The 11,362-nt window shown below is 42.2% G+C and overlaps 1 protein-coding gene across 1 annotated transcript; it reads left to right on the top strand.

The window, feature by feature from the left end:
• Positions 1-9,060: 9,060 nt before the first annotated feature.
• Positions 9,061-10,038, top strand: LOC113532837 (odorant receptor 131-2-like). The gene has a single exon (XM_026924504.3). The coding sequence runs from the start codon at positions 9,061-9,063 to the stop codon at positions 10,036-10,038; it is 978 nt and encodes a 325-aa protein (XP_026780305.3).
• The last annotated feature ends 1,324 nt before the right edge of the window (positions 10,039-11,362 follow it).

Genomic DNA, 11,362 nt, shown 5'->3' with positions numbered 1-11,362 from the left:
CATATGGCTTACAAAGCATTTGTTTTTGTCTTAACAAGTTCAGGAAAAAAATGAGAGAAAAAAGAGGCTGCTGAGGGAATGCTCACTGCTTATAGGTGCTATAATGTGACGTGTTCCACAACATTAAATGTAACAATATATGAGTAAAGAATATGACATGTTCTTTCATAAATAAAACAAAGAGTTAGAATTGGCAAATTGTTGTGGTATACAATGAATAAAACTCTTTTGCACATGCTGTTATCGGAACATAATCAACTTCGGCATGGCACCAGTAACTCTGCTTTACTTCGGGCTGCATCACCACATCCACATTGGTGTTGATCAACACATCCCAAAGTGTTTTATTAATTATTTTTCCATTAATTTACACTGCATTACCTCAGTACACAATACAACAGACAATTTCTAATTTCATTCTCAATGTACTGCTGTAACACTTAGCTACTGCAGGAGGGGTGAGCAGGAACCACAGGAGAGATTAGTAAGGTGTGGAGGTGACTTTTATTTAGTTCTTTTCAAAAGCAGTGAGGGGGAAAAGGTGCAGCGGTGCTCTGGATCCCGGTGAAGGGGAGCTTGGAGGCGTGTGCGGCGGGGTAGTCACAACAACAGTGGTGGGACCCAGGTGGGCTCTGCACACAGCTGGCAGGCAGGCTGGGTCAGTGGTGGCGGCTCTGGATGTTGTCTTCCTTGTCGTCTGCAATGAGAACAGAGACAAACATTAGTGGCGGGCCTAGGCCCAAAGTTGACTTCCTGCTGCCGGTCGCAGGCCACTTTTATACTCCTGCGGTGTCTCCACGACTCCACTTAGAGAACTGCCGCCGTCCTCAGTGGCTTCCAGCCATGCCTCATTACTCCACCCTCTGCAGCCACATGCTCTCTTGCTGTCCAAAACACTACATCGTCGAGTAGTTTGAGGAGCGCTTGCTGTTTTCCCGGTGCGGGCTGCCAGCCCATCATCACAGTGCCCCCCCCCCCCCCCTCAGCTCCGAACCTACTGCCAGTGTGAGCCAACCCCAGAGAGCGTACCAGGGAGACAGGCCATCAGTGTTTCCATGTTGGACCCCTGCGCAGTGTTGCACCTGGAAGTTGAAATCCTGCAACGACAAAAACCAACATGTTACACGAGCATTAGTGTCTTTTGCCCTGATCATTCACTGGAGGGGGGCACAATCTCTAACCAGGACGAAGGGACATCCTGCCAGGTAATAGCGGAGTTCTTCTACCACCCACTTAATGGCCAGGGTTTCTCGTTCTACTGCTGCATAATTCTTCTCGGTGGGGGTCAGCTTCCAACTTTCGTATAGGACCGGGTGCTCCTCCCCCTTGAAGGTTTGGGAAAGCACCACCCCAGTCCTGTCTTGGGGTGGACTTTGATGGGGAGGTCGAAGTCAGGATTGCAGAGAACTCCTGAACTGGTCAGCACTGTCTTCAAGGCATCAAATGCCTCCTCAGCCTCCCAACTCCAGCTCACCTGGTCCAGTTGACCTTTTCTAGTAAGGTCTGAGAGGGGGGAGACAATCGAAGAGAAGTTGGGCACAAAACATTGATAATAACCCACCAACTCCAAAAAAGACACTTATCTGTTTCTTAGTTGCGGGACATGGGTAATCGCGGATGGCTTCTATCTTCTTCTTGGGCATGAGAAGGCCCTGGCTGAAGCGGTACCCCAGGTAATGTGCCTCCATGAGCCCCAATTGACACTTTCAGGGGTTGGTGGTTAGCCCTGACTTCTGGAGCTCCCCCAGGACCTCCCTAAGATGGTGTAGGTGGTCAGATCAGGTGGAGAAGTGAATGACCACATCATCGATAAAGGCCGCAGTATATTGTCTGTGGGGCCACAAGACAATGTCCTTTAATCTTTGAAATGTGGCTGGGGCCCATGTAGACCAAAGGGGAGGACCCAGTATTGCCAATGTCCCCCAGAGGTTGAGAAGGCCGTCTTAGGCTTGGCCTCTGGGCTGAGGGCCATTTGCCAATATCCTTTGGTAAGGTAAAGCATCAAGATGTAGTGGGCCTTCCCCAGTCTCTCCACCAGGTCATCGACCCTAGGGAGGGGGTAGCTGTCGAAGTCCGATACCTGCTTCAGCTTCTGGAAGTCATTACACAGCCAGATGCGCTCATTGGGCTTGGGCACCATAACAACCAGGCTCGACCAGGGGCTGTTGGACTCCTATGATTCCAGCTCGGAGCATCCGGCTGACCTCTTCTTCAACTGCCTAACGACGAGCCTCCAGGACATGGTAGGGCTGCTGGTGGACCATGACACCTGGTGGGGTCTTGATGTCATGGTGGACCAGATGGGTGAGGCCAGGAGTGGAGGAAAAGATACCTGCGAACTGGTCCACCACCTCCGAGAGCTCCTGGCTCTGGGCTGGAGAGAGCTCCCCTGCTCTGTGGACCAAGGTACGCTCCTGGGGATCTGTGGGAAGACTTGCAAAGGCGGACACCACAGGTGCCAGGTTAGTCCATTTCTTTAGAAGGTTGATATGATATAACTTAGTGTCTGCCCTCTTACCTGGTTGTTGCAGACAGTAGTTTATAGGACACTCCCTCTCAAGGACCATGTACGGGCCTTGCCAGCAAGCTAGGAACTTACAGAAGGCATTGGGAAGGAGAAGGAGTACCTAGTCTCCAGGGTGAAACTCTCGAGGTTGAGCTGGGTGATTGTAGGCTTTCTTTTGTTCTTGTTGTGCAGTCTCCATGTGTTCTTTAACGATAGTGGCCACCATACCTATCATAGGATTCTCTCCTGCATCTCCTGAACATAGTCCACCAGGAAGCGATACGGAGAGGGCTGCTCTTCCCAGGCCTCCTGTGCCACATCCAACAGTCCCCGAGCTCGCTGTCCTAAGAGAAGCTCAAAAGGGGTGAAGCCAGTGGAAGCCTGTGGTGTCTCCTGAATGGCAAAGAGGATGTAGGGGGGAGAAGGTCTCAGTTCCTCTTCTCCTAGTCTACCACCCGCTTCAGCATCCTCTTCGAGTTTGGGGGTGGTAGACGGACGTCCTCAGGGGCTTACCTGCAACAACCAACACAGATTCACCATTAGTTTAGCCATGAATGGCGTACCTTGGTCAGTAAGGATATCCTTGGGGATTCCATCCCGGCTGAAGAGGAGGAGCTCTCGGGCGATGTTCCAGGAGGTGGCTTTCTGCGGGGGGATTGCCTCAGGGTATCGGGTGGCGTGATGACTAAGATATACTCATGGCCCTGGACAGATTTTGAAGTGGCCCTACCAGAGCCATGCCTACCCACTCAAACGGGACACCATTGATGGGGAGTGGGATCAACAGAGCGGGAGAGGGTCACTGGGGGGCTGTACATTGGCATTACGGAGACTGTTGACAGAAGGCTTTTACCTCAGCATCCATTCCTGGCCAGAGGAAGCGGTGTCATAGATATTCTAGGGTGTTGCAGGCCCCCAGGTGGCCACCCAGTGGGTGAGAATGGGCCAGATGCAAGAGGCCTGGTGTTCTGGAATGGGGGACTATAAGCAGGTCACAGGGTTCTCCTCTGCGTTCAGTATTCAGCATTCTCGGGGCAACCTTTGAAGATACAGAGGACATAGGGTTATAAGGAGGATGGTCCTCACCTGCTGAGGTTGCCCTGGTGTCTCTGTGACGTTGGGCCATGTAGGCCTGCCGGACCCTCAGCCGCCTGGATTTATGTCGCTTTTCTTTGGTGCGCTGGGGAGCCATCGAGGTGGCGGAGAAGCCTGGCCAATCTCGCCAGAGGAGGGGTATGGGAAGCTCGGATACAAGTCCGACCAAGACGGGCCATTCTCCTGCTTGGCTCTGTAAGCAGACTCGGGCGGCTGGGATCTCTCGAGTGTCTCCATGGACACAGGTGACAGCTAAGGTTCCTTCTTCCAGCTGGGGCCCTGGCAGGAGCGAAGGGCAGGCTAGGGTTATGGTATCCCTGAGTCCAGTAGGGCAGAGATGGGCTTTCCATTAATTTTCACCTGTATCATGGGAGAATGGGGTGGGAATGGCATGTGAAGGGCACAGCCGGCGAGCCAGGGCTTCTCTGCTTTTGGCCTGGAGATGGTGGGGTCCGGCTCAATAGGCATGGGTTCGTCTTGGGGCGTCCCATAGACAGGAAGGTGAGGCGGCCTCTTCTTCCCATGGTACAAAACAAATAAATAAGCCTCAGAAACTGAACATGACCATATAACATATCCAATGTTTGATAAAATATGAAATTATAAAAATTACTGACATAAAATTACTAACTGATTACAAATCCAATGTGCTAGAGTACTAATCCAAAAAATGTTGCAGTTTTCATAAGTGCACAATATGTTTCTGACTATAATGCACAAAAAAGTCCAGAAAGAATGTTAGCTCATGATAAATGTCTGAAAAGATTTTCTGTTCTCCTTCTCCCTATCCATTTTGATATTGTTTGTGTCATCAGGTGTAATTAAATCTGAGGTCTAAGCTAAACTTATTTAAGGTATCTCTTTTCATTCAAATACATCCCCTGGGGGTTCTAAATTGGTGAACCTGTCAATGAGCATTTGGTAAATATTTTAATGTGGTGCATTTTGCCACATATGTGTTGTTATATGCGTATAACCTATCACTACAGGATGCCTTGCAAGGGCAGGAAGTGAAGTGCATGAAGTGAAGTTTGTATGCAGAGCAGTTCATGATGTAACAAGACTATCAGTCCTGTCTTGTAGGGGAAACTACTTTGAAACTACTTGTCCTTGGAAGACCTAAAAGTGAAAGGATCTTAGTCCCCACTCCAGTACTTTTAGTCTCAGTATGCACTATGTGTGTATATGGTTTAGCTTACACTATTGTGAACTATAAGAATAGGAAAAGTAGGCTTCAGGTAAGTATGTGTCAATACAGTGGCTCCCTGAAATGTGTGTTCATGTGAGGTAAAATGAATCATTCACATTCCCACCCTCCTAAACCTAATAGTGTAAGTGAGACGCCCCTACTCCAAGGTAAGTTGCACAAATAATCAAACTGTGTGACACGTTAACAATTAGTAGTTTATTCTTTTTCTCTTTTTTAGAAAACTGGACTTTTCCTTGGAAGAACTGGCTCTGGTTAAATGAAAGAATGAAATAAAACAAATAATTGATGACAAGTTCTCTGAAGTTTTCTTTTAGCTTTGGATGAACCGTTCAACACTTCTGTTTAACTCTTCATGCACAAGTTTCCCAGAATTTAATTCAACATCAGAGCACACATATTGATTTTCAAACAGTGCTGGTTATCTCAACCAAAACTCTGAACCATATAAATGACTCTTACAATTGAATTCAAATGATTCACGTCAAATAAACTCAGAAATAACTCTTGGCTCAGTTCAAACAACTCTTACGAATCAACGTATGATTCAGTTCTCACACCAACCCAGTTCAATTAGTTCACAGTCCAGTTCAATATATATCAGTGAAGAGTTCATGTGTGTGTGTGCAAAGAATGTTTGCACCAGTCTGTAGCAACCATGAAATTGATGAGATGACTTGAGATGGCTTGAGATAACTTCAGATGACTTGCAATGACTTGTGATGATAAAATTAACACAGCTGGAGATAGACAGTGAGGAGATGTCGTCAGGATGGCAGGTTAATAATAAAAACACATGAGCAAAAATCAGTGTGGCCCGGAACTTTCTAGAACCAAATGGCGCAGCTCGGTCTCAAAAGAAAAGTGTTTCCCAAAAGCAAAACTGATGGTAGGTGATGGACAGTCTCGGCCAAAATGCAAAAATTCTCAGAGAGAGCAGAAAAAAATTAAACACTCCATGAAAAACTCACTTCTAGTTCATATACACATTCTCGCGAACAAGTGCACTTAAATGATGCGCAGGAAGAAATCAATGTCTCCCAATCTAAAGCACAGTTCATAAATGACTCTGGAAACAAGAGTGTTCAGAAAGAAACTCATGGCTCCAGCCTCACATGATGGCATTAGTGTTCACTTAATTCGCAAAAACTCAAACTTAAACTTAAATGCGTATTACTATCGTCTTTCACGTTTCCCACTGCAAAACTGTCGATCTCTCACACAGCGATCATGGCACGTCTCTCGTAAAAAAAAAAAACCTGCCTTCTCTCTTTTTCCCCAGACGTCTTTGCATCTCCCGTGAACATACTGAAAACGGGGCAACCCGTCAAAATAAAAATCCCTTTAAAAGAAATACCTCCGTTACAATGAGTAATTGATAATCTATATTAAACCCATGTTGTCTTTGTCTTGATTAAAACTAAAAGCATAACATGGTGTCAGAAGTTAGTTTAAAGGTGTGGCAATGAGAGTAGCTGTTCACCCGAAGTCATCCATGCCAGACGAGCCTGCAAAAAAGTTAGTATGCTAGCTAAAAATGAGTGATAACAGGCCTAAGTCACAATGACAGTGAAGTGGAAATAGTTAGTGGAGTTCATAAAATGTTGCTCCTCCAATTCAGCAGCCACTGGATCCAGCATTTGGGATTCCAACACCAAGAGATATCGTCATGGATAAGCTAAGTCTTCCTGCACCTATTCAGTTTACTGGCAATTTAGAAGACAATTGGAAACACATTAAACGGCAATTCAGTATCTATCTAGCTGCTACTGGGGCAGGGGGGAATGATGGAAAGCATCCTTATTTTTACATGCCATAGCAAGGACACCTTTGATATACAGTCATAGGAAAAAGAAAGTACACCCACCTTCAATTCTAAGTTTATATTTATCAGGGCCAGTCATGTCCTGGAAGCAGAAATGCCCTTTCTTGTTGGCCTGACATAGACATACACCTGAGTGCTCCAGAACACCACACTACCAAAAGTTCTGCTTTTATATAGGTAGTCACATTTCTTGATGATTAACTAATCTCTTTAGTAACACCTGGCTGCTAATTACTCTCTTAATGTTTGTGGAAGTAGAAGGGTGTACTTATTTTTTCCCACCTGGTTTCTGAATGTTGGCTTACTTTTTGGAAAAAATGACTACATATTGAAGTTTGTTGTGTTTTTTTTTTTTTTTTGTCACCTGAGGTTATTTGTTTGTTTATAGAAGTTGGTGAGGACCGCACAATTGTTATTTAGGCCCTAAATAACAAGATAGAATTGAAGGAGGATGTACTTTCTTTTTCCCATGACTGTATACAACAGCTTTCAAATTGATGAGGCAGCTCTGACATTAGATATTTTAATGACAAATTTCAAAGAATATTTTGTCCTAAGCAAGAATGTCATGTTTGAGAGAAATACATTCTTTATATGCAACCAGAAACAAGGTGTTGGCTTTGATCAATACTTGGCTGAGCTATACTGTGCAAGTCTTGTAAATTGAACAGAGAACTGAGAGACTCTCTGGTCAAAGACAGAATAGTCTGTGGGATACCAGATATTGGTCTCAGAGAACAACTGGATCTGACAATGAAAAAGGCAGTCAGCATGTGTAAAGTGCCAGAGACGACATGAGTACAAGCCAAGGAGCTGCAAAAGTCAGACACTATGGTGCATGCAGTGAAATCAGTAGGATAGTACATGAAATGTGTTTCAGGACAACAGCAAACCAAAGAGAAATTTGCAGAAAATAAATGAGTATAAAAAAAAGGACTAAAACATGCAATACTAAAAACATGCAAACTTTAACAAGCAAACCTCAGACACACGTGCAGCCAAGTGGAAATCCGGGTCACCACCAAGCAGCACCACTGGATCCAAGCAGACCAATCAACTAGTTGGCTTCATTCTTGCATTATGCCAATGATTACGCTATGTTTTCTAGAAGAAGAAATTATATGCCGTTATTAGAAAGCATGAGAGTGACTGACACAAGCATGCAGAACAGTGAGCTTTTGTGAGCTGCTGTGAATTGAGTGCACAGAAATCTGTTCATGATCAGGGAGCAGTAAATCACTCATCAGTGACAAGCATGCACTATGATTTCACTCACTACCATGCTCTGCTCATGAGTCACTTTGAATTTTGAGACCTTGGGGTGGAAAAAGACGTACAGTATGTTCCCATGGCTATGATTGATCACTCTCACCAATCCCCTTTCTTGGGTAACAGACCTTTATCTCATGAAAATTAAAATTCTCAAAATGGCAGAGATGAAAAATATCAGAACAAACTTTACCTTAATATTAGCTACAACTACAGATGAACTAAGGTCCTAGCTAACATATGAGTACCAATTCAAGTACAAATGCCAATAAGTCAGAGACATGTCCAAGTCATTATAGATAAGGCCTTGAGACCAGACTCAATTCCAAGATTGGACTCAAATCTTACAGCCCTAGAGACATGCATGTTCTAGAGAGCATTTAATTAGACAAACACAAAACTAGTAGGGGGTGTGTCATCAAAAAAATTTGATCATTTTCCCAGAAAAATCTCCAAAACAATTTTTGTATGTTTGTCTAGATGTATTATTGTATTGTTGTCCATACCACCAAGGAATAGGTACAAAAAGCTCACAGAACACAGATTTTGATTCTGGGGCACTTTGAACATGTCAACAAGATATTCAGAATGATGCTCTAAATATAAAATATTCAGTCACCTAACAACTTCATCAAACTGGGTCAGTATTTAAGGCTCACATGCCCTGCAATAAACTATTCAGAAACTCATGTTTGCCTCCTTAGGTAAATTCATACCTGAACAAACAAGAAAAGTGAGAAACAGGCATAAGAGAAGTGGAAAATATCAATAGTGGTTCAGATTGCAGATATTGAGGCATAATTTTTCTCAAGAAGGTATATTCTTTTTAAATGCATGCCATTTAATATGTAATAACAATATTTAATTGTGTGTTCCTACTATCATGCAAAGTAAGAAAAAAATAATAAAGAAACAATCATCATCAAAAGGATATCATTAAATATTAATACAACAGCACCAACATTGGTACTCCTGTGACCTCTAGAACAGTATAAATACATGAGAAATATTATCATGAACATATTGCTTTGCTCACATTGCAACAATTTATGTCCTCCATTAACCCCCACCCCCTCACACAAACAGAACTGTATTTTCAGTGTTTTATGGTGTATCTTTTTCTCCTTTATTAGACTTAAGGCTTTATTTTTTATAGACATGCAGAGTACAAGAGAGAACAGTAACTCAAGCAATAATTTTTTATTTAATTTTTCAAGGCCATTGAATGAGAAGATCTTGCTGTTGCAGATCCTGGTTGGGATTTTTCTCTATATAAACTGCTTGATGATATTCACATTTCTAAAAAAAGAGGTGTTTAGGGAGGAAACGCGATACATTTTGTTTGCACAGACCTTATTTGTGGATACTGCTTTCATACTGTTATCTGACTTGCTTTCAGTTGGGACTTATTTCCAGTACGCTATGCACATGGGTATTTGTACTCTCGGCTATGTAATTCAGAGCTTTTTCAGCTGCTGTACACCACTGACTTTGGTGGCTATGTGTCTGGAACGCTATGTGGCTATATGCATGCCTTTGAGGTATGCTGACATCTCCACAAGCAGGACCAGATTATATGGGCTTTTTATCATATGGAGTATCAGTTCTATAATTCCAGTGTTCAACTGTATAGGATATTGGGCAGCAGCCCCACCTGCTGCTCTGTTCTCCTATGCTGTGTGTAATGCAGAGATAATGTTAGTCGAAGAATGGCAGGCACATGGTCGTGCTGCAATTTATGTTATCCTTTTCATTTTTATGGTCGTTATCATTGTCTTCACCTACATCAAGATAATGATTGCAGCCAGAGCTGCTTCCTCTGAGAAAAAGAAATCAACCAATAAGAGTCTCAGAACTGTGCTGCTTCATGGCATTCAGCTCTTTCTGTGCATAATGCAGTTGTTTAACCCATATATAGAAATGGCATATTGGAAGGTTGAAGAAATGACACTTAGGAATATAAAATATTCCAATTTAATAGTTTTTTTGTTTGTACCACGTAGTCTTAGTCCATTGATTTATGGTCTCAGAGATGAAAAATTTTTCCATGTTTTAAGACATTATGCTTTGTGTGGTACTGACCGCCTTTTCTCAACATTATGTGAAATCAAACAATTGAAAATAAGACCAGTTTAAACACAACACTGGACATCACCAGGGATTATTGCATATGATTTTTAGATGCCAATGCTAAAATCTTTATTTGTTTTAGAATTCATACATATCAGCCAAATGTTTGTCATGGTTTGATATTTGAATGCTTCCATGTTAATTCATAGTTACTGCATTATGATTCTAAAATAGTAGAAAAACTCTCTACGGTGTATTTTCAAATCACAGCACCACCAAGCTGTGGACCAAGGCCTTTATTCCTTAACTACTCATTTGTATCCTGTCTCCAATGTGAGTGGCTTTGGATAAAAGCATCAGCCAAATGAGATAAATGAAAAATGTATATGTTGTTCATTGTATAGGATATAGAATTAATTTTTATTAGATTAGACTTTGTAATTAGACACTTTGATTTTTGTGTACATTTTATGGAGATATACCATATTTTCTATGATTTAATAGAGACATTGACAAAAATCTGAAATATTTCTAATTCCATATGAAATACATAAAATGAAATAAAATTCTTGTCAGTCAATCCTAATATGTCTGTCCATAATTTGGTCATTTGGTGTTATGTGTAATCTTTCAATTAAAAAGATTAAATGCAACATGGGGCATAAGCATCTAAGTAGTGGAACAAGTGGAGCACCTGCACCTCTATTTTTATTTTTAGTGGGACCAAAATATGGTTTTCTCCCCCAGGTTGTATTCAGATAAAAAAGGACTTTCAGTGTAAATAACTGCATGAACATGAGTTTAACTAAACAATATTTTTCACCTAATTTTATCAACTTCCCTTAAAAAACATCCATTTGAGAAGGTGTGCGGTGAAGACACCTTGCTCTTTGCCACAGTATTTGATTTAGTGCATTGCTAGTCATTTAGCATGTGTGTAATATCATGTGTTCCTGTTTTTGGCTCAGAGGCCACACTGGGTTTTCAATGCTATATCAGGGCCACGTACTATACTTTCCTTTGAGATATTGTATGTGCTACTGAGTACTTAAATGAACTCTTAATTAAGCCCAGAAAAAGTTGGGTGAATATTTGGATACATTACTGTTTTATAATATTAGGTATCTGTAACTTAAGGGCCCCACATTCAACAGCTGCCTCATATATTCAAGTTGATAAAGTTCATTGTAACATAAAATGGACATGAACAGGGGAAAGTACAATTATGAGTGGTATTGCTTTCACTCCTTTACTGATAAGTTTTGTCCATATACAGTTGTATATATTTTAATAATATATGTATTTACTCAGTGTATTATTTTGTCCATCATTTGCTCTGGGAAACTAACTGGTTACTCAAAATGAATAAAGCATGTTTTCCATTCTCAAA

Source organism: Pangasianodon hypophthalmus, chromosome 14 (assembly GCF_027358585.1).
Source record: "Pangasianodon hypophthalmus isolate fPanHyp1 chromosome 14, fPanHyp1.pri, whole genome shotgun sequence".
NCBI lineage: Eukaryota > Metazoa > Chordata > Actinopteri > Siluriformes > Pangasiidae > Pangasianodon > Pangasianodon hypophthalmus.
This window is presented reverse-complemented; position numbering and strand designations above follow the sequence as displayed.